The 23,122-nt window shown below is 46.3% G+C and overlaps 2 protein-coding genes across 5 annotated transcripts in view; both read left to right on the top strand.

Annotated features, from left to right (window-relative positions):
- The window catches only part of ADAMTS9 (ADAM metallopeptidase with thrombospondin type 1 motif 9), an 84,370-nt gene extending 64,267 nt beyond the window's left edge, over nt 1-20,103 (top strand). For 2 of the 4 annotated variants that reach the window (XM_065642880.1, XM_065642879.1), the window contains exons 30-40: nt 456-629; nt 6,145-6,315; nt 7,794-7,988; nt 9,954-10,086; nt 10,332-10,426; nt 10,585-10,679; nt 10,774-10,907; nt 12,345-12,436; nt 14,444-14,548; nt 16,640-16,734; nt 17,345-20,103. In XM_065642880.1, the coding sequence (XP_065498952.1) occupies nt 456-629; nt 6,145-6,315; nt 7,794-7,988; nt 9,954-10,086; nt 10,332-10,426; nt 10,585-10,679; nt 10,774-10,907; nt 12,345-12,436; nt 14,444-14,548; nt 16,640-16,729 (1,284 nt within the window). In that variant the 3' untranslated portion in view covers nt 16,730-16,734; nt 17,345-20,103. Of the gene's footprint in view, nt 1-455; nt 630-6,144; nt 6,316-7,793; nt 7,989-9,953; nt 10,087-10,331; nt 10,427-10,584; nt 10,680-10,755; nt 10,908-12,344; nt 12,437-14,443; nt 14,549-16,639; nt 16,735-17,344 lie in introns of those variants that run through there. The other 2 variants (XM_065642881.1, XM_065642882.1) reach the window with 2 other exon arrangements.
- A 599-nt stretch (nt 20,104-20,702) lies between these two features.
- Nucleotides 20,703-23,122, top strand: part of PRICKLE2 (prickle planar cell polarity protein 2) — a 117,365-nt gene continuing 114,945 nt past the window's right edge. Inside the window, exons 1-2 of the mRNA XM_065642541.1 lie at nt 20,703-20,744; nt 21,535-21,677. The gene's annotated coding sequence lies outside the window, so the exon portion shown is untranslated. The remainder of the gene's footprint in view (nt 20,745-21,534; nt 21,678-23,122) is intronic.

A 23,122-nucleotide genomic window follows, 5' to 3' on the forward strand; every position in this document is an offset into this window, starting at 1 on the left:
ACAGACCGCCTTCTCTATAATTCAAGATTGCTTTCATTAAAGTCCACTCCAGTGACACGTGCGGCATTTGATATATTTTGAACTATTACTTTTTTGAGCCGAGTGCCTAAGAAGTAATACGCAGAGCCTTGCCACCTCCAGCATGTTGAGATGGTTTAGCGCTGCCGCGATCTCCAGAGGTTTTTGTCGCATAAATCCTGTCTGGGAAATCCTGACTCCACTGAAACCAACGGCAAAAATTCCCGCTGGCTTCAGCGGAGCAGGATTTCAGCCTGTCTGCTCTGCCCTTGCAAAATTTTCCCCTGGTGCAATGAAAAGCTTCACCTGAAAGTTTAAACGCTGGCGTTAGAGCTTTGCTATCGCTCCCGTTGAGCCCAGAGCAGAGGGTCAACCCTGGGAACTTACCGTGACGGCTGCGACGGGAACGGCCACTCACCTTTTGTCCCTTTCTCCAGTGCTCGGTGTCCTGCGGCCGGGGCGTCCAGCGCCGCGCCGTGCACTGCCACAGCGGCACCCCAAAGGCAGCCCCGGAGGCAGAGTGTGACCCGGCCAGCCGTCCCCCTCCCCAGCGGGACTGCCACCTCCCCGAGTGCCCCACGCACCGCTGGGCAGCTGGCGAATGGCAAGCGGTAAGCAGGGTCCCCCCCTCCGCCCTTCTCTGGGGTCACGTCACTTGTGCTCTCAAGCGTGCAGCGCGGGACGATGCTGGAGACGGGGGGGTCGCCGATGCTGGAGACGGGGTTTTGGGGTTGCAACCCGGGCTTGCCAAAAAGAAAGCAGGGGAAACGCTTACGTGTGCCAGCTGGAAGGGGGAGCGGAGAAGTACTTCCGTGGGGTTTATAGCTTTGTGCTGCTCTGTGTTTGGCTGGAGCCTATGCAAATATCGAGTAGCTTTTAGCTAAGGTGGATTTGGGGCTGTTCCCGGAGGCTGAGCCCTGCCGTACTGCTCTGGCGGTGAGCCCCATACCTGTGGGTTTGCAGAAACTGGGGAATATTGGCAATTCTCACTTTCCTGCCTCGTTACCCCAGCTCCTTCTGACAGCTCTCTCCTTTTGCTGAGCTCTTGGTCTGTGCTTTTTCCCAAGCCATGAGCAGCGCTGAGATGAGTTGTCCCATGGGAAGTGGTGCTTTTCTGAGTGAGCGGCATCAGTCCCCAGCAAAATCAGCTCCTTAGGCTGGATCAGGAGATAAAGCTACTGCTCCAGTGGTTCAAGGGGAGTGACTTGGCCTTGCCTGCAGTGTGGACGATGGGTGACAGGAGGACAAGGGGACTCTGGGCAGAAGGAAGGGGTCCAGGGGAAGCCCTCCCATGGGGTGCTGTGGCAGGCTTCAAATGCGCAACAGGTTTTGACAGAGAAAGTTCAGACCAGGCACCAAAATTATTATTTTCATTCTGGTTTTGTTACATTTTTAGCCATCTCTGGGTACAAAAGTCCTGCCCCGGTTCTCCTCCATCCCTGTCTCACTGTCCCAGGTTCTTCCCTGCTGTGCAGGGACTGCCAGCCTTGGAAATGGGAAAGGCAATGAAGCTGCCAGCTCTGGGGAGCTGACTCCTGTGTGACTCCTGTGTCACACAGCTCACAGAACAGGTCACCACTCCTATGGAGAGGATGTGCTTGTCCCATAGGGAGAAGAGAATGGCCCATTATGGGCCCTTCATGAGGATGCAGGGGATGGAGAGGGGCAGAAGATCTCCCTCCTGCATGGTCCAGGGAGGTCTTGAAGGGGGATGAAATTGGTCAAGGTCTCTTTGCCTGCCAAGACAGTGTGAAGAGGCTGGGGTGTCAATGAAAAACAAAACAGGGCCTCCTGCTCTGGTAACAAAAGATGGGGAGGCACCGCCAGCTTCCTGCTCAAAATCTTGATGTTCACAGACTCACAGACACTTCCAGAGCTGCCTTTATTGTGTCACTGAAAAAAAGAAAAAAAAAAAAAAGAAAAAAAAAAGAAAAAAAAAAAAGAAGAAAGAAAAAAAGGAGGAGGATAAGAAAAGCAAGTCTACTGATAAGATGAAAAGCATCTCACACATGCAGAGGCTGCGCAACTGTTCTGCTGCAGCTAGAAAAAAATTTAAGGTGAAGGCAGCGTCTGCTTTCCCCTCATCATCCCTTCCTCACGAGCTTGTTCTTGGCTTGTTACTGCGTGGATCACCCCAGACTGCAGCCAGCTGGGTGTGTGACGTTAGATAATATCCCACCACCCGTGGTACCTTGACCTGACTGGGACGATACAAACAAGTTTAGTTTAAATACCTTGGTCTCGGCAGTGCTGGGAACTTGGTTTATAATTCTGTGTAATGCAGCCACGAGTACCAGAGGCCGGAGGGGACCGTGCCCCGTTCTCACCTGCCCGGGAGCCGGGGTGGGATGGGATGCAGCAGGAGGCAAAGCTGAGCTGACCAGGCAGTGGTACCCCATGGAAACATCCCAGCCTGCAAAAGAAACGTAGGAACGGCTGAGGGGGCTCCGGCAAATTCCTTGCAATGAACTTGCGCTTTTACAGAGCCCAGTTAATTTCTTCAGCTAATAAATTTACAGGCAGCAAAGTAGGTCACCAAACAGCATGCAGTTACAGCCCCTACCCAATGGTGTAATTAGCCCTGAAAAGCCACAGCTCCTACCCCATCCTTTCATCCTCTTTCCTTTATTTTTGCAGTTTTTCAAACTACTGGTGAGAGGCTCCTGCCTGCCCTCACCTAGCCAAGCCCTTGGTGCGAGGTGGATGCTGATGTTTTCCTAAGTTTTCCAGTACTCCCCATTGCATGAGGGAAAGTTTTAACGTGTTACAGAGATTTTTTTTTTTTTTTCCCCCAGGGGAGCTTTACTAGGGGGGTGCACTGGAAGTTTCCTGACCCATAAGCGACCATTAATAGAAACATGCAGGAGATGCCCAATGTGAGCTCACCCCTCTGGCTGACTCCAACCAGTTCTTCTTCTGAGCACTTCTTATTTTCTTCCAATGTACCCAGTGAAAAGAAGTAATAGCACCTTCTCCCCAGCCATAGGTACTGGCTGCATGTTATTTATAGTGAGGAGGCTCAGATTGCTTTAGTATTCTCTGAGCAGGGAATGGCAATGAACCCTAATTGACATGAAAGTGGGGATGTAAAGTAACATCCCAGTGCTGTCTTCTTCTTGATTTCTTATTTTTAAAGGGAATCTGTCAAGAGGGTGGGTTTTTTTATTGTTCCTTTTTGTTGTTGTTGTTTAGAAAAAAACTTGGTCTTGCCAATGAAAAGGAATAGGGAATTTATTGGAAACCGTTTATTGCTCTGCTGGTGTATCACCATTAATTAGCTGTTCTCAGTGCCTGCATCAAGGAGAAGAAAGTCGATAGAAAAGGCCTTGCTAATGTCAAAGTAAAACTCAGACCAGGGTCACAAAGCAAAAAGGGACAACTGGGAGAGGGAAGGATTGGGTTTTTTTTTACTATGAACTTCTGTGGAAGCACAATGTGTGGCTCTGGAAGCTGCAGTGCAATTCTGGAATTTGGGGTTTGCCATTTGGGGTAAATCATGCCATCCTTGTCTGATTTGGGTTGCAGAGTTACCCAAGGCATGTTTGAAGTGTTCATGGTGTGGGGTTTTGTTTCATCTCTGTGTCAGATTTTAATTTAGGAAAAAAAAAAACAAAACAAAACAAAACAATGAACGCTTTTGCAAAGCAATGCCTTTGGGGTTTTTTTTTAATTATTATTATTACTCTTCTAAAACAGTTGCAGAAGGGCTTGAAATGGTCCTTAATTTGAACTGCCAGGAAAATAGTTCAGAATTTGGGAAATGAGGCAAAAGAGACAAATAATGTCAAATGCCTGACCTGGTTTTCAGCTCTTGCTATCAAAAGCTGTTATAGCCTGGCCCTGCTGTTTTATGTGAGATTTAGATCAGTCATGAATGTGAGATTTCATACAAAATCTATCACCATATTAAAAGGAAAAATAGCTTTTTCATGCTAGCTGAACTGTCCACTTTCTACGTGAATAATGTTTTATAACCTTGGGGTGGCTGATTGGAACCTCTGCAGTGTTTCTCTTACATTCGTTTTATGATGGTCTCATTGTCTTTGAGCCATATTTAATATCTCATTGGGATTACTTCAGTTGCCAGTTATCCCTAAAAATACAAATACTCAAACTTTAATTTACTGATGATGACAAAATGCACAGAGCTGGCTTGGGTTTATTTGGCCATATGACCATTATTTGTAGAGAAACCCAAAGCAGGCTGGCATGTGTTTGAGAGCATCAATCCATCATGAGCAACTAATGATTTTAAATGAGGATGGGCTCTTCATATGTTAGCTCTTCACCGCCAGTGTCAGAAGATACGTTGATGGCGTAGAGGTGGTTCACTCTCCTAAAATTAAGCATGAGCCAATGTACTTTGCAAATTCAGGCTTAAATATACATTGAGACCAGGAGACAAAATCAGCCTTGTTTCTCCCCACTTCTTCGAAGGTGCCACTCAGGGGAGCTACGTGATGATGGAGCGCTTGTGATGCCTTATCCACATGCAGTTTTTCAGATTTTTCTTGTATAATAGGGGAGGTATCAGAGAAGGGCAAATATAGCATGGTTTGCTCTCTGGGGAAATCACACTCCAGCAAGTTCCTCCAGCCCCCATAGGATCGCTGTGTTTTAGCACAGACCTAGAAGGAGCTTTCACTCCAAGGACTTAAAGCAAGTGAGTAAATAAGGTTGAAAGCACACAAAGGCCTTAGGGTCTTTTGGCAGACTGCGGATTTTGCAACGTTGACTGTTGCCTAAGAGCTCCTAAGTTATTCCTTCAGTATAAATGCTGCTTTGTGGGTCTGCCTCTCCTTCCCCATCCCCCTCCACTTCACACGGTTACTAAATATTTACGACCAACTTGATGTTGCGCTCGCTGTGGCTCTGCTGGTTTACTGCTCCTGCCATGGATTGATCTGATTTTTCAAAGTTCTCACATAATTTGCAATCTGGCTTCTGACAGCTAATTACAGAAACAGGGTTCTGACAGTGCCTGTGTTTCGCAATTAGCTGAACCCACTAAGATCTTGCTAATTGTGGGCCAGCCAGGAGAGCAGAAGCTGTTTCAAGAAGGTTGGAAATGATATTTGGAGGGTGAGGCTCTAACTAGATTAAACTGGCATGGTCCTCCAATCCTAGGTGACTTCAAATGGTGTTTCTGTACAGATAGGAATGGTCTGGTTAAATATTTCATCCTTTTCCTTGGGGGAAGACATTTCCTGCATGTTACATAAAATGATTATTTTCCTGCATATTTTCTCCTTGTTAATCCAGTTGAAAGACTTAGAAGTCCATTACAGGTGGTAACTTTAAGGAAATAGGGTCTTATCCAGACAGCTGCTCTTACGCTGATTTATTTTGTTTTGTGTGTTTTGTAAGATCCGCTCCAGGCGCAGGCCCGCTCCTGGGGGACAGCCTCACAGCCGGGATGGTTTTTCCAAGGCAAGCAGAGAAAGAACCAAGTCCTTAAAGTCTCCAGAAGCAGGGCAGCAGTCGTGCTCAGCTAGCATGGGTTACTCTTAATATTGGGCAGGGCAGCATTTAAAAGCAAATAAAGCTGTAGGGCCCCCTCGGCTGCAGCGGTGGCAGAGATGTGTCCCAATGGGGACACATGCTGCTCGCCCGCTGTCGGGGACCGGGGAAGGGGCTCCCCAACACCAACCACAGCCAAGGGCGCAATGGTGTGTATTTTGGAAGCGGGGTGGCTGGTTTATCGTTCTCCAAGCAGCTGTATTTACTAGAGGCTGACGCGATGGGGGTTGGCCGCTTTCTTTCCCCCTTGTCCCATCTCCTGACCTGGCATGCCCACCCCTGCGTCTCTTGGTCCCACCACAGCTGGACCTCACATCTGCCCCACGCCAATACCTGCTCCCTCGGTTTCTCCTCTCTTCCTGTATCTGCGATTTGGGTTAGAATCTCCAGAGGATGGGAGCAGTTCATCACTGGATGCTCCTGCAGTGCCTGGCATGGTGGGGACCTGGTCCCAAATTTGCCTCCAGGTGACACCAATGAGAAAAGCCAACATGGGGCACGGAGCCATCTGCTCACTTGGGCTGCTGGGAGGAGGGCTCGCTCCGGGTGCAGATTAATGTGCTGAAGTCCCCATGGGTTGCATGAGCCGTTGTTTCTTGCAAACAGTGCATGAAGACGTGCGGGGAATCATCCCGGTACCGCAAAGTGGTCTGTGTGGATGAGAACAAGCAGGTGCAGAACAGCGGCTACTGCGACGCCAGCAAACGCCCCCCCGAAATCGAGAGCTGTGGGCTGCCGCCCTGCGAGTACGTCTGGATCACCGGGGAGTGGTCAGAGGTGAGTCCCCGTCCCCATCCCTGCACAGGGACTGTGCCGATCGGCACCGGGCCACGCTTTCCTCCTCTCACCGCCGGCCTCGCTGAGATATTGCAACCCAAATCAACAGTGGCAGGGCAGTGCTGCGTGGTTGAATTATTAGTTTTTGCTTTGTTTCTCTGTGTAATTTCCCTGCTGGAGAGAAAGCAGCAGGACTGTGGGAGACCAGGATATTAAAGAGTAAACACCAGCATGCTCAGAGTCCTAGCTAATATCTAGAGACAGTTTTCTTCCAAAGCACATCGCATCCAGCAAAACCTCTTTGCTTTCGTGCCATTTTATTTCATTTATTTATTTACCTGGTTTTATTCCCTTCCCCTCCTGGCAAGCTCTGGGGCCTGATGAGCTGTGTGAGGGCCCAGGTGAGAACCGTGGGGGAAGGTGAGCCTGGATGCGACCATGGGGACACGTCCTTCCGTGCTGCCGTCTTTGGCAGGAGCAAAGACCTGGTGCGAGCGAAGGCGGCAGGTTCACCCTCACGGCTGGGAGAGGGCTCGGCAAGGAAAATAGATGAGTTTTCTTTGCGGCAGGCACTGCATGCGGGAGGACCTGGGCTAATCTCAGCCTGCTTCCTTCTGCAGCGAGTGAAGGATTATTTTCCACTTGGAGGAACAGCAGAGGGAAATGACAAGGCAGCTGCTGACACAGCGCTGATTAAAAAGAAAGAACAAGAAAAGGGAAAAAAGAAAACAGGCCAGGACTGAGGGGGAGGAGAGACAAGCCACCTAGATAGTGGAGGAGGGAGAAACGTGGAGACATGAGAATTTCTCAGAGCAGCCTGGTCTCCTGGGTGGTGTCCTAAGAGGGATGCTAGGGTGCCTGTGAGGCTGGAGCTCTGGCTGCCCCTTGCCCAGACACCCCAACCCGCTCCCACTGCCTGTGACCCCCCGGGAGTGCTCAAGCCCATGAAGATGAGGAGATCGGTGAGGGCTGACGGAGCTGGAGCTCAGCTCACCCCACCTCCCACTCAAGCCTTTTGGTGAGGAGGGCAGGAGCATTGTTTGTCCTCTCATTAGAAGGAAATCCTTTCTTCCAGTTGCTGCAAGTCAGGGTCAATCTTGACCATTTTCTTCCTCTGTGCATCCCATGGTGAAAAAGAAAACAAAAACAAAAAAAAAGAAAAAACAGACAACACCTCAAATACTAGAGAAAATTCTGAGTTCCCAAGGGTCTTCTGCTCCTGTCTTTGCCCTTGGGGAGAGATATTAATAACTTCAGTCCAGGAGCAGTGGTAGGAGCAGCACAGGGAGGAACTGGCTGTTCAAAGGCGGTGTCAGGTGCCAGCCCACTTGTAGCCACTCATAATACTCATGGCTGGCTTAAATATTTACTAGTGATCCCTTGGAACAGCTCGACATATTAAAAGCTGTTTTTTCCTCCCCATTTCGGGCAGCCTTCCCAAAGCATGTGGTGCTAACAGGTCCTTCCTCTGCCTGCAGTGCTCCGTCACCTGCGGGAAGGGCTACAGGCAGCGCCTGGTGTCCTGCAGCGAGATTTACACTGGGAAGGACCACTACGAGTATGGGTACCAGAACACTGTCAACTGTCCCGGCACGCAGCCGCCCAACATCCAGCCCTGCTACCTCGGGGAGTGCCCCGTCTCAGCATCCTGGCGCGTTGGCAACTGGGGAAGTGTAAGTTTGGCAAACTTCCTTTTTTTAACCAAAAACATTGGAACAAACTTTTTTTTTTTTCCCCCCACAGGTGACACAGTCCTAATTTTGGCAGGGAAATGTTTAAGAGATGCATAAATTAATGCAGTGGATACCCTCATGCAGCAGCAGCCCCGGTCTGTGTAGGGCTCCATGCTCCAGACTGAAGCCCATCATATGGGGGAGTCCCAGCAGCCACAGTGGGGTCATGATCTCCATGAAAATTCAGTTGTAGCCAAAATTAGTGGCAATGTTGAGGGTCATGCTGAATGCATAGTCAGAAAGTGAGGTCGTTGCCAGAAAACAAGGGTTCGGAAACCATGGGAGTAGAGGTAGAGATGGCTTAGCTGGCAGCTGGTTTTGATCCTGCTTGCCCATGTTTGTGAGCAAGACCTGGGAACCAGCAATAGACCAAAAGACTGGTAATTTGAGCTTCAAAATTATTTTTCTTTTTTTTTAATTCCCCCGCCCCCCCTCCTTTTTACAAATGCTGGGACAGGACAGGGGAAAGAACTTTGCCTTTCTGTTAAAGTTACTTGTGTTGAGCCTCTTCTGGGGCCTGAACTATAAGATCAAATTTTAGTTAAGGTGATAATATTTCACTTCTTTGGGCTTCTGACATTCTTTGAAATGTGGTGTTTCTCCATAAATTTGATTTATTAGCCCAGCTCAGGCTTTTGTAGAAATTTGTCAAACCTTTACAAGGCAACGAGGGTCAAGTCAAGCAAAAGGTAGTGGAAGCTGTCACAGTAAATGGCAGAGCCATTTGAAACCAAAGTTTCTCCTGCCCTGTAAGAAGCCTCAGATCCTCCCTCTGAGTCAGGGCAGAGGAGTTACAGCAAAAAGCTCAGCCTCAATTAATTGGTATTTTCCCCCAGAATTTCAGTGCAAAATGTCCAACTCTTTAGTACGATTTCACTGAGAAGAGTATCCTTTTCAGAGAGCAAGACCTTTCTCCTTGCTTTGGGGTACTGAACATCCTGGTGACAACTAAGTGCCACGACCCTTCTCATCTCTGATTTTCAAAGGGATTTAATGCAAAATACCATCACCTTTGATGGACAAAGAGAGTCCTGCTCAGCCGCTTAGTTAAGTTTTATGGATTTGGACCCGATAAAGAATAAACGCCAAGATGCAAATACCATAAGCTGTTGAAGACCTTCATGGTGCGGTCCTTTAGAGTAAACATTTCTAAATAGATGAGCAGCATCATGTTCTTTTGCAACCTAACCTGGTACCTGTAGAAAGAGCTGATTTTCAGTTCTCAGGTACTTGAAAGAACAAGTTGCAGAGGGGGAGCAAGATGCTCCCGCCTCCCATAGCCACGTTCAGCAGCAGCCAGCCTGGACAACCTGCTGCTTGGTGGCTCCAGTAACTTGTGCAATTTCAGCCTTGAGATTGCCTTCGATTTGGGCTGTTTGAGGATAATCCAGTGCTTGCACAGATTTAGCCATTTTTCCAGAGAGCAAGCGGAAAGAGGGTTTGGAAGCTGTGGGTTTGTTGGTACAATTTGGATAGAAAAACGACATTCCACATAATGTTTGTTCAGAGGCCCCTGTCAGTAGTCCAAGCAATGTCTCCCATCCACCAGAAGATGTCTACATTCAGGCCTCCTGGTGAACATTTCTGTATTGTATGACCTTCCTAATGTGAAAAATAAACAATTTCATTTGAGCACGTTTCACCTTAACCAACTGCTTCATCCACCAAAGTGTGCAAGTGCTAAGCAAAGTATGGTGGTCTTCTTGAAATAATTAATGACTATGATAATAATGAAGGGATTCATAATCAAAGGGACTACTTATTTGATTAAAATTAAGCCTGTATTTGAACACTTTGCAGGACTGAGACCTTTGCTGCTGTCTCTTGATACAAGGGAAACGGGGGGTCTCTGTTCTTCTGGAGCCCAGAAACCCCTGAGATAAAATATGAACTTCTGTCTTGCAGTGCTCCGTCACCTGTGGAGTTGGAGTCATGCACCGGTCCGTGCAGTGTTTGACAAACAATGACCAGCTCAGCAGCTTGTGCCATGCGGATCTGAAACCTGAAGAGAGGAGGACATGTCACAACGTCCACGACTGTAAGTCTGCAGATTTGCACCTTCCTTTGCCTTTCTCATGGTTTCATCCTCTTTTTCCATCAAACTCCTAGAGATACGCAGTATTTCCAAGCATTGGGAGCCATCCAACTAAGCACTAAGGTACTTCAGGGAAACCTCTTACAAATAAACAAGGTGTTTTGATGCTTTAGATACCTCACAGTGATACGAAAGAAATTTTGATGTACAGTTACTCAGTGACTACAATTATTTCTGTTCTGTTTCAGGTGAATTACCAAGGAGTTGCAAAGATGTTAAGAATCTCAAAAGCGTCACTGAAGATGGCGAATATTTCCTTCAAGTCAAAGGAAAGACATTAAAGGTGCATTTCAGCTACAGATTGATAGTTAATGCATTTTCTGAAGGTGCAAGAGGAGCCTGCGTGTGCTCTTCACTTCCACTCTTGGATTTTCTACCTTCGGTTTTCTCAGCAATCCCTTTGCACATGATGCCTGACAAATTCTGGCTTCTCTTTCTCAGGTGTATTGCTCTGGGATGCAGACTGACAGCCCAAAGGAGTACGTGACCCTTGTAAATGGGGATGCAGAGAATTTTTCAGAAGTGTATGGATACAGGTAAGAAATCCTTTAATCCTGAGCTTCACATTATTTTTGTTTTCCACGGCAATATTTTCCGGTCATGAGTAGAAAGGGTTTTCTTTTGATTTAGGTTGCATAACCCGACTGAATGTCCGTATAACGGGAGCAGACGAGAAGACTGCCAGTGTAGGAAAGATTACACAGCAGCTGGGTTTTCCACCTTCACCAAAGTAAGGCTGGACCTGAACACTATGCAAATAATAAGTGAGTAAAAACAGGGCCTTGCCATTAAAAAAAAAAATGTTTATTTTACACAAATATAGCTGTAACTACAAGCAAGCAGTAGTACTCTAGTGAGCAATATTCCTGAGCTCTCCTGTTAAAAGCTGCTTTTGAACTTGGTCACTTGTTTGCTGCTTTACGCTTAAAGTCTGCAACTCTGCAACATCAGATATGCTCATACTGTTTCTCTGTAATATGGGAAATTGGTGCATCTGCTATACAGAATGAATATTTGTGTGCTCCCAGCAGGCCAGTGTATTTTCTGAAGGATTTAATTTCATTCGGTCTCCTATTTTCAGACTGGACTCAGACAGAAAACTGTACTGGGGAGAAGCTGGCTCCCCATTTTACTCACAGACATGTCAGGAGAGCCCAGGGCAGGGGATTCCAATGGGGTCAGGATGCTGCTCCCTCTGGGCCATGGGGAAATAACTTGTGTTGAGAGGATGGAGCTGGGGCCGTGGATTTGCAGGGGAGGGAGGGGACTGTAGCTGTGCAATAGAAGTGATACCCCGTCTGTCTTGTCATTCATGGGAGCTGGGAGCCATCCGGCCGCCAGAGAGCCTGCAGCATCCCATAGGGTTACGGTTTCAGTCCCCGAGACTCCAGGGGTGCTATCAGTTTCCAGCAAACGTTTTAAAAGTGCAGCATATTGTTGGGGGCTCGTTCAGTAAATAGCAGGGGTTTTTAGCAAATCAAAATCCTTCTTTTAAAATGACTCTTTATCTGATAAAGGTGTTTTTATCACTTAATTTTCAAGTCGTGAGACCTCCCAGTCTATCAATCTGTAAAAAAGCTACTAATAGTCTGTAAAAGCTCCTAGGTAAAGATCTCAAAGGAACCACCCTCGGGGAATTTGATACCAACTCCCTTTGAATTTCAAAAGGAGCTGGGCACCTACCTCTGTCAGACAGGAGCTATCTCACATCCCCATCTAAATTAGTCTTGGCTAGTCCCTCCAGAGTATTTTACCCCAATTCCCTTTGAAACCCTGACCCCTGGGCTGGGGCACCCAGGAGAGCACAGAGATGGTTGTTTGCCTTTGTTTAAAAGGGAGATTTAGGACGTCACATGGCCTTCTTGAAAGTGGGGAATTTTCTGCTGTTGAAATAAAACCCAAGTCGCGGCTTTGAGTTTGTCGTTATTTATACCTAGGCCCTACATAGCCAATGTACTTAAACTGAGCTGTAAACATAGAGCATATAAGTGTCCTGTTAAATTCAGTGCTTACGTGCTGCGAGTCACATGTGGGGTGAATTGGGGGATTTAATATTAAAAATCCAGCAGTCTCGACTCTCAGGATTAATGTATGAAACCAGCTTTAGTGAATTTAAACATTAGCAAAGAGCATGTTTACATTTAATTTGTGTCTCGTCCTGTATTTTTCTTTTCATGTTATTTATCAACTATTCTCCACAGCAACTGATTTACAGTTTGCACGGACACATGATGGACGACCTGTTCCTTATGCCACTGCTGGGGACTGCTACAGCGCTGCCAAATGCCCACAGGTATTCGACAATAGCATTTTACAGGAATTGATGCTATTTGTTTTGTTCAGGTCCCCTATTAATTACTGCTGATCGCATCAGCCCAACACCAGTGAGCGTCACATTCTCATCTCAGTGGTCAGAAACTTTTCCCTTTGTCCATGCAAAAAACACTTTCCGTTTTCCTTATGGGAAAACGTCAGGTTATTATCAGACCAGCATCGGGACTGGCTAAGGGACATTCCCCAGGGCTTCTGCATTCCCCTGCGAGTGCTCAAACAGTCAACAGTAAAGGAGAAAAGAAGAAATAAGCTGTGGGAGAAGCGCTGGGCTTTGCACATGGAATTGAAGGGGGGGCATCAGTGCACGACAGGGTGTGTTGGAAATACTGGGCAGGGAGAGCAGAGGTGAGTTAGGCCATCGGAATGCCCTGGGACCCTGCCCCTGCACTCCGCGATCTCGTATCTGCTGTAACTGCTCTTTTGCAGGGGTGTGGGAAGATGGGTGAGATAACCTCTCTGAATAGAGAGGGGAGCAGAGAGACAGCAGGACTCCTACCAAGCCAGCTCAGGGTGGGGATGCTCAAGAAGGAGAGGACATTTGCAGGGCAGGAGCAGTTTGGGTTTCTACTGCTGGATGGACAGACTCCATCAGTCAGAGACTGCAGTGGTACCTGCCAGCTGCTGTCTCACCATCCTCATGCCCTGCTGCTTATTTTCACTGCAGTGCGGTGGGACCACCACTCGGTCCACTTTGGGACTGGGAAAACACTGTCAAAACGAAGGCAGTGCCCGCGTATCAAGGCAAATCCAGCCTGTCCCAGCACCGCAACGTGCCCGGCCACAAAAGCACAGAGCTGGGCACAGGCAAAGTCATCTTCGGTAGCTTCAGGAGGTGATGTAGGACATCTAGCCCAGTTACTTAGAAGAAATATGCTTTCTTGAAAGTCCTTAGGAGAGTAATTAGTATTGTGCTACAGGTGGCTTGCTCCGTGTCCCCAGCACAACTGGTTTCTGTGGCACTGGGGGATGATAAGTGGTATGTTTGGATAGTCCAAGGTGTTGGGCAGACCATAGTTGTGAGGGGTGTTAAGCAGGGAGTTGCAGCAACAGACGGCAGAGGGCAAAGCTCTCCATCTCCTTCCCTCCGTACTTTCGGAGCTGACACTTTTCTGCACAGCTCAGCAGCTTAGGGATTCACTTCTTACCTCAGGAAGGCTCATGAATGTTAATATCCATCCACCTGACCCAGACAGTTTGCTCCTTGCAGAAAATCAACATTCCCAAGGCAGTAAGTGCAGGGAGCAAAGCTAACAGCCAGCTGGTATCTCATGGCTGTGCTGGGCCACAGGTCAGCCTGGGGATGTGGACACAGGACCCCTCCCTGGGTCCAGAAACAAGCAGGGCTGGGGTCTGCCATGGGGTAAGTGGGAGGCTGGGGGGATCCGCATTGGATGCAGACACAGCCCTTAATTTTCCACCCGTTTTGTGCATTTGTGCGTTTTGAGACAGTGTGGAATGAAGCGAAGGACATTTTTAAGAAATAAATAAATGAAAGGGTTATGATTTTACTGAAGTCTGGGGAAAAAAAAAAAAAAAAAGGCACCCGGTGGCAGTGGGGAATAAGGAAAAGAAGAACAAGTGTGCCCTCTCCAGTCGAGGAGGGAGCAGCGAGAGTGGCTGCAGCGCATCCCTGGGGTACCTTTCCCATCAGCTGCTGGAGCATGTCAGGCTCCACGGTTTGCCATGGAAAAGCCAAGAATGCCCTCAGCCGGCAAACCGTGAAAAAGCAGTGCACAACAGAGAAAAAGCAGTGAAAAACCAAGATAAAGCCCCTCCTTCTCTGCAGCCACCAACGAGGAAGAAATTCCTAACCTGAGACATGCTGCGATTTGTACAATATGTGCTAATCAGTATCAGAGTGATGGAAAAAACTGAAAACATTGCTGGCAAGGTCCTGTTAGAAAAGTGAGACTGTGGCAAAAGCACAGTGTTTCAGGATAACTAGATTCATCTGCTTGTTTTTTAGGGTCGCTTCAGCATAGACCTTTATGGGACAGGCCTGTCCTTAATGGGAACGGCAAAGTGGCTCTCACAAGGGAATTACGCAGTGTCGGAAATCCAAAAATCTCCAGTAAGTTATAATTTTAATTGTGGTTATACCCACTCATGGGAAATTTCTAACTGTTGGCTTTCGCGGTAACATCTTCCATGCAGAGCCTAACAAAAATCTAACATCTGACATCAGAAATGAAGTGTTGCCTGTAATTGTCTGTGAGGTGGGGGGGGCCTAGGGGGCTTAACTTGATTTGAGTTATTGCAATTAATTAGTGAGCCTGCTTAACCATGAAGCTGAAAACGCTGTGTGTTGTGGAGCAGCCATATCCTTAATTAGGTGTCTGAGATGTCCGCGTCACGCGGAAGGCAGGACCAGGGCACACAGGGTCAGGGCTGCAGAGCGGGGCTTGACCTGCCGGAAAGAGTCTGGGTGCAAGGAGAGTGCCCTGAGTAGGAATTGTTCCCAAAATTTGGCTAAAGAAGTGTGGAGGACATGGACATTCCCAATGGGCTGATCTGAGTTCATCTCCTTGGGAGTGACCCAACTCACCCGAGCTCTGGTGGGCTGGGGCTGCACCCCAGGGCACCGTTCCCTGTGGCTGCCCATGGCTCTGCTGACATGATACCCCTGGATAAGCCGGGCAGGCCTTCAAAATCACTCCGCAGCCAAATTTGAGCTTGTACAGCTTAATTTTCCTGCCCGTTAACACCTCCATCACTGTATGACTTCACACTGTTTCTTCTGTGTCACGTTCTGAAATTGGAGAGACCCAGGATGGTTTTTTTGGCTGTTACTTCATGCGAGTCATCCCGATTGCCCCTGTTAAAACTCTCCAAAGGAGGTCACCATAATCATTTAACAAAAAGCAATTTGCAAAATATCCTCTCCTGTACTGCTTTCATTATCTCTGGCTCTGGGAACCACCTTGGGACCATGAGCCTCATCAACACTGAGGCTCTTAAAGGATAATGAAATGCTACTGGTCCAACCATGCTGCAGCAAAGCATCCTCCAGTACAGATAGAAGACCAGCACAGACTCCACGTCTTAGTTCTGGCAGGTGCTTTGCTGTTCTTCTGCCCTTCAGAATGGAGAATCCCAGACAGCTGACTTTGGGGTTGCGGAGAGCAGCCACCATCACAGCTGGCAGAATTAAAACAAACTTTAAGGGACAGGTTATCTAAGAGACAGCTCTTACCTCCATCACCCGGTGGCATATGTCAAACGCTGTTTCAGGAGTGTAATTGCCCGCAGGAGCAGAAGAAAGAAAAGCATAGTGAGAAGAGATGATAGCAGCCTGCTTCAATCACAGATCGATAGTGTCAAGGGCAGGATGGAGCTCATTTAAAAACAAATGCTTTGTGCAAGCTTGTCCTGCACTTAAGTCTGTTTTTCTGGCAACTGAGGGTTGAATTCCCCTTAAGGACTGTCTGTCCATTGTAATGACCAAGAGGAGAAAGGCTCTGCAGAGGTGGGATAAGGAAAGCCAGATGGAGGTATCAATCTCCTAACTCAAGACCAGAGTTGCACCGTGCTTGCTGGGCTCTCCTGGAGACCAGGTCAACCCTAGGACCACTCCACATCTTCCTTTGTCTCTTCTGGCTGTGAGAATGCAGAGCTGAGGGGGGGATGGCACCTCAGCAATGGCCTCACCCCATCACTTTCCTTCTTGTCTTAGCTCTGGAGCCACCCCAGGCCTTTCCCTTGCAAATGGATGTTTCTTGGCAGTAATTGCAAATATCCTTCCTGTGCCCTTCACATGCCTGGGCACAACTGAGGAGCTGTTTTTGTCTAGATGTGGTTTTGATCTTGCACGATCCAAGTCTTCCACTCATTACAGTTATTCACTGTGGGGCAAATTGGAGAAAGCAGATACCCTTGAAGTATCCCTCTGAATAGCCTTCTCCCTGGGCATCTTTCGATGTAATACATCAAAACTACCCTTTCTTATTTGTGTTCACCATCTGACCTGGTATCACTAAAGGGAATTACATTTGCATATATTTAAATATAATGATGATTTTGTAGATTGATTTAGGAATAATTTGTTTTCCTTCCAAGACATTTTCTGTTAAAAACTCTGACTAGAATAACCCGGATCTGGTCCTTTTACATTATGAAGCTCCTAAGCCCTTATGTGTGATGTTATTTCTGATTTTCCCTGCAGGATGGTACCAAAGTAGTAGGAAAATGTGGCGGTTACTGTGGGAAGTGTACTCCATCATCTGGAACAGGCCTCGATGTTCAGGTGTTATAGCAATGGTGAGTTCCCAGCTGCTTCTGCACAGAGGGAAATCTTCCTGAAAACATCCTGAATCGTAAGATCATAGAATGATGGGGGTGGAAGGGACCTTAATGATCATTTAGCTCCAACTCCCCTGCCATGGGTAGGGACACTTTCCATTAGACCAGGTTGCTCAAAGCCATGTCCAGTCTGGCCTTGAACAATTCCAGGAACGGGACATCCACATCTTCTCTGGGCAGCCTGTTCTGGTGCCTCACCACCCTCGTGGGGAAGAATTTCTTCTTTAGATCTAATCTAAATCCACCCTCTTTCAGTTTAAAGCCATTACCCCTTGTCCTATCACTACACGCCCTTGGAAAAAGAGCAAATCAGGCCACACTTGCAAAAGCACTTGTGCATCGAGCTCATCGATGGCAGCCACCCACACCATGCAGCATCCGTGGAGCGATGGGATCCCACGCTCCCAGTCCTTGCTTCCCCCAGTAACCCTTATGGGTATAACACCATCAACTGGAAACACACTTCCCACCTTGCTGGCACCGCTCTTGTGCTAATCTCTCCAGGTACAAGTTTCAGGGGTGAAAAAGAAGATCTGACTCTAATGTGCACCTTGTCTGTGTTCTCCAGGTTCTCTGAGAGCAGCAGCGGAGATGAGATGGATGAAGGATAGCGATGCAATACCTCTGCCTTCCACTTTTTTATCTGTTTATGTGTGTATATAGATCGCATATTCTTAATGTACAGTATAATATTTATGTTTGGAATTATTTATTTTGATTTAATATTTTTGTACGTAAAATCATTATATTAAGGCTGCTTTTACTGTTTTTTTATTTTTTATTGTTAAATCCTGCAGTCAAACCACTGCATTTTGTGTACTCTACATTATATGTAGCATTATGACAAGTGATACTTTATTGTCACTGTATTCAGTTGTTTACTTTTCAATCAGTAATTTTCCTTCAGTTATGGGCTGCTTTGGCCCTCTACGGTGCTACACAATCTGCATAGGGGTATTTTTGGCATTTCAATCTGTCTTTATGTAAGGAAAATAGACATGATGTGCTTAAATTTTATTTTAGGGATTAGGCCGACAGCACTCAAGGAAAACATGACAATGAATACAGTGCTAGTTGCATTAGCAATCTTTATGTTTTAGGTATGTTTTGAATTTCACATGACCTCTGTGGCCAGTGCTAAGAGCACTGGTTTGGTGCTAACATGATATTTATTAATGCTCTGTAGTTTTAATTAATCCAGTGCCTTTATCAGTGAAAAAGCAAAGAAAGCAGTAAAAATTGTCAGGCGATTCAAATAAACTGAGTTCTACCCCACATTTAGGAAAATTCCTGCAGATGGATCTTCAGCTTGAGCTCCTTTTTCACAGGGCTCCAAAGTGAACTCGCTCTTTAAAAAAACCATGTATTTGTCTCCTAATTGCATGTGCCACTGTGCTTCCTGGCTCCATCTGGAAGCGGGGTATTAACTCATCCCAGACAGGCTGATCAGGCCATATGTTTCCCTGGGCTGTGTGCTCAGAAGCCACGCAGTTTCTTACAGACATTGTCACCAAATCCGAAGCCGAAAGCATCCCTGCCGCGTTATCTCCCCGGTGAAGGACCGCAGGGTCTGTGGCAGGGGCTGGGGGACAGCACGCCCAGCCAAGCCACTCCATCCTCTTGGCCGAGGGACTTCACTGCAGGCACCTGCAGCGTTTCCCCGGCTTCCTACTCACTCGCAGGCCATCTGCAAAGGGAGGCTTCAGCGCCGGCTCTGCCTCCTTTCAACAAGATCACTCTGTACTTACAGATAACTCTGCCCGCCCCCCTCAAAAACAGGCTGCTTTACGCCTACTTCTGTGTTGCTTCGGATCTTCCTGGTAAGGCATATGCGCTCCTTGCCTATCTGCCATCCCGTGTACAAGCAGACCTTTAGCGCTGGGGTTTTTTTATTATTATTATTATAAACTGAGGAGACAGCTCCCATAGGTGCCAAATGCAGCGGCACGATGGCTCCCGCCTGTACATAGCCCGTTGCTGGTGGCACGCCACATTTTTGCAGAGCTTGGTAGCACGTTGAACGGGGGTGATGTGACCGGATTATTTTTGTAGTCTATGACTATGTTCCTTATCTCTTTCTCCACAACTTTACTTAGCAATAGGAAGACACTGCCCCTTCACCTTATATGTCGGGGCAGACAGAAGCACAAAGTGCAAGGAAAGGAAGCTTTTCAGCACAAAATTGCCAGCAGTTTGGAAAACTAAAGAAACTTATCTGCTACTTCAGATAATTCTTTCAATTTTGGATGCAAATAGTTAAAAATAAGTAACCTCAGGATCTTGTGTGAGTCTTTCGCAGAGCTCCGCAAAGGATGTGTAATCAGTCTGTTACAAAATAGTGTCAGATCAATAGTGATAAATTATTTGATCCCTGCATTCATAACCCATGTGTGCACTGGGCTGTGTTGCGCCTTCAGAGTGAGATCTGACAGTTGTGGTGCTCTACACTTCTTTTGTGTGTACCTCTGTCAATCTTATTAATATTCAGACTTAGAGGAAAGAATGAGACTCTTACCTATAATTTGGGGGGTTTGGCTTAATAGCGCATAAGTAGATATGATCACATCTTAGAAAGATTACTTTTTCACCTATTTTGTTTGTCTATGTATAACAATAATAAATTCTACCTTTCTGAGAAAAATGCCAAAAATACCATTTCAAAGGTAAAAGGGGAAAAGGGAAAGGGCAAAAGGGAAAGAGAAAGAGGAAAAAAGGGAAAGGGGAAAGGAGTAGTAATGGAATAGTGATTTTTTTTTTTAATGATAATTGCTTAGGTATAACTCCTGTAGGGGAAAAGGGAAAATTGCACTATGAACTTTAGAAAGAAGCAGTGGTGCTTAGAAAGTACAGGCTTGTTATATTTTCTCTAATGAAGTGAATGGCTATTTATAAAAAGAAATATTATTTTGACCTGTACACATTCATTTCTACCATATAATTTCATAGCAGCTATTAAAAGAGCAAGAGAAACCTAAAAAAAATATTAAATAAACTATAAGGGAAAAAATGATAGAGCACTGATCCTGTGGTTCATTAATGGGTTTCATTAAATAGGAACAGACTTTGAGAACCAGAGACATTAGACTTTTCTTGTTCAGGAAACAACTCTGGGTTTTGTATATCAATGTCATTATTTTTCTACAAACTGGGTGGGTTTTTTTGCAAGCACTTTCCTGTACAGTGTTTCTTTTCTTTCTGCTTATACTCAAAAGGAAACGAAAAGACCCGCAAGACATGTCTGTATGGTCTTTCTGCATTTGCCTTCGTATTTCAATACCTGTGTGCTATTATAGAGGCAAAATACTTTGTACACAAGGGAATAATACATTGAATGGTAAACATTCCTTTCTGTGCTGGTGTTTCTTTCCAAGCTTGACTGTCCCATACAAAAGGAACAAGGGACAGTAATAATGTTGTTTATATGGAGCCTTGCCCCAAGCCCACGTTGGACTCCATGGACCAGGGATCATTTTGGAGAACGGCCACAGCCATCCACTCGTGCCCTGCCAGTCAGAGAGACTGATGCTGCCCCATTTCTGTCCAGGAGAGGAGTGCCCTGAGGTACAAAACATACATGAGCACTTCTCAGAGATTCCCGGTGTGCTACTTGGACATGCCTGGTGCTGGTGCTGCCATCCACATGCCAGGGACATCCCTTGTCGTGGGATGATAGGGGAGCCAAACAGTTCATTTTGCAAATGTTCGTGAAGGATGAGCTGAGATACTGGACCTGGTCCACACTGCTAGCAGTGCTATTTAAAGAAATCTCAAACAAACAAAGAAACACCCCCAAACAACAACAACAACAAACTTTTCTAAGTTTAAAAATATTAGTATCAAATATACAAGAAAATTCAGATAGAAGACATATGGGTTAAAAGGAAGCAAATGTGAGGATGGGATCTCAGGAGAGCAACCAAGTAACAAACCGTCATGGTCTTACATCGCCTCTGCCCCAGAGGCTGCAGGTAAGAGTGAAGAAGTTGCATTTTTCTTTCCTCTTCTGTATGTTCCTCTTGCTTTGTCTCAGAAAATGCAGCAGATCTCCCAGTGCTGGCAGCTCCAGCCTTTTTCAGCTTCTTTGTGTTTAATCCAAAAAGGAGAGATGATACCTTTCTCATGCTAAATCACTGTCAGATGCATAAAACAGAACACGCAGTATTTCAAAAGCTTGACTCTTAGTTTAAACGACAAGTTTCTTAAAGGCGTCTTTCTATCATTTATCCTTAATAAATGATCACAAAGGCTTTAAACATGGGCCGCTATGGAAGTAAGCCAACAGGGGGTCTGTGCACAGCCCCTGGATCATATTTAACCTTCCAGTCCTGTATAATGAAAGGGTCATTTTATCACTTTCAATGCTTAGGTCCAGTTATTCTAAGAAAATTACAGTGCTCTTCTTCAGCCTTGTTGCATGGCCTATCAGAACTAATTGCTCCAGAGACAGAGGTGATTACCTCATCTCTTCAATGTTCCTTTCTGCTTCAATAATGGGTGCTTTTTCCTCTGTAGAAAAATAAAATGCATTTTGTTGAAGGCTGTTGTAAAAGCATAACTCAGGGAGCTAGTCTCTCATAATGACACCTGCTAGAAAACCTCCTTCTCCTGCATAGCCATGTTTCGAAAATTCTATTGAAAAACTGAGAGAGGCAGAAAAGACCAAGGACGGCAGTCTGGGCTCAAAAGACTATTTTCCACTGAGGCACTTCCAGACTTTGTCTAGTGGGTCTTTCTGACATGATTCCTTTTCCCAAACAGACGATTGTGGGCTGACTTGAAGAACGCATTTCTGCCAGGGAAACAGCATTGAAGCGAGACAGTTCTTCCATCTACCAGGCAAAGGAACAGAAATTCAACCCATCCCAGGAGTCCTGAACAGCTGAAGCAGCTCAGCCTACGTGGTAAGTTCTCCCATCACTTGAACTCTCCAGATTGAGAACTCTTCCAATCAAGTCTTTTTAATAAATACATTTGAGTTCATCCAAAAGTCGCTAATCTTAGTAGCTGTTGGTCATTTAGCGGGAGGGGATGAGTCCCTTTGCAGCACAAATTCCTGGAGGCAGCTCTCCAGCTCGCTTTGTGCAGGAGGAAGGAGCCGATGGCCAAAAGCAGTGCCTGCTGGTCTCGCTCCCGTATTTTCCAAGTATTTTTGCCTGCGCTGGAGTAATCCAGGCAATCGGAATTGTAGGCTTCCAGAAGCAGATTTAGTTGACAAGTTTCTGACCTCTCCTTGCAGCAGTGAGGTGAAGAATGCTAAGAAGTTATGCTAGGCCATCACAGAACAGTCTGGGTTTCTACTTCTAAGTTGGCTTAATTTTTCAGCTATTTTATGTTACCAAACACAAGGCGCAGGTGTTTTTGAAAATCAAAATGAGAATAGTGTTTTGACCTAACCCATATGCTTTTTATACTTTGTTTCCTGGGGTTTTTCTTGTTTGTTTGTTCAAATAAAAAAAATACAACAAACAAAACCCCAAACAACAACAACGACAAAACCCCACACTACTGTGAAATTTTCCATGAAATAACTTCTGCCTCTCTCTAGCTACAAATATTACTTCTGAAGTGTTTGGAGATACAATCTGTTGACTGTAAGTGATGGAGGTACTATTTTAAGCTGAAGGAAGGTAGAAAATCATTTCTGCTTTGTGAAGCTGTTTCAGGTCCTCCAAGGTAGTGGCTGGATATGAAGTGCAGAGGCTGAGGCCATGCACATCAATCCACTTCCACTAGGAAAACCTCAGTTCTGCTGGGAGTGTAAGAACCCAAATGGTTTCCACATTGCATCTCCTCACAAGCTTGGGCACATGCCGAGCTTTAATGCTCCTGCTCAATCTGAGCTGCCAGCAGCGATATCAAACCACAGCTACTTAAACATTTGTTGGTAGTTGGTGTTTCCATCTCTGAGAAGACCGTGTGAGAAGAAGAGCCAGAAGTCTGGAGTAATCCCTGAATACAAACCCCTTTGTATGCAGGGCAGAGGGTGCAGAGGGAGGCAGGGCTTTCTATGTTTCTCTCTTAAAATCATTACTTGGCTCAATTCATATGCTTATGATTTCTTCATCCTTCTTTACTGTGTGACTACATTTCAGATGAACAATTAAATTAATCACATCTTTGCTGCATTGTCCTTTACTAATCCATCCTCACTGGCTTGCTGACCTTTCTCTTTGAAGCTATTCCCTGCTTACCGCCTGCCTTCCCCCACCCCCACGCAGAAAGGAGTATTTGCTGCAAAATGCTCTAATTGCTCCTGCTCACGATAGCAAGGAAGTGGGGATGGCTCCCTGCAAAGTGGCAAGAACAAACGTGTCCAGGTTAGCCGCTGTGCAGGCAGTAAAGGTCT

Source organism: Caloenas nicobarica, chromosome 11 (genome assembly GCF_036013445.1).
Source record: "Caloenas nicobarica isolate bCalNic1 chromosome 11, bCalNic1.hap1, whole genome shotgun sequence".
NCBI lineage: Eukaryota > Metazoa > Chordata > Aves > Columbiformes > Columbidae > Caloenas > Caloenas nicobarica.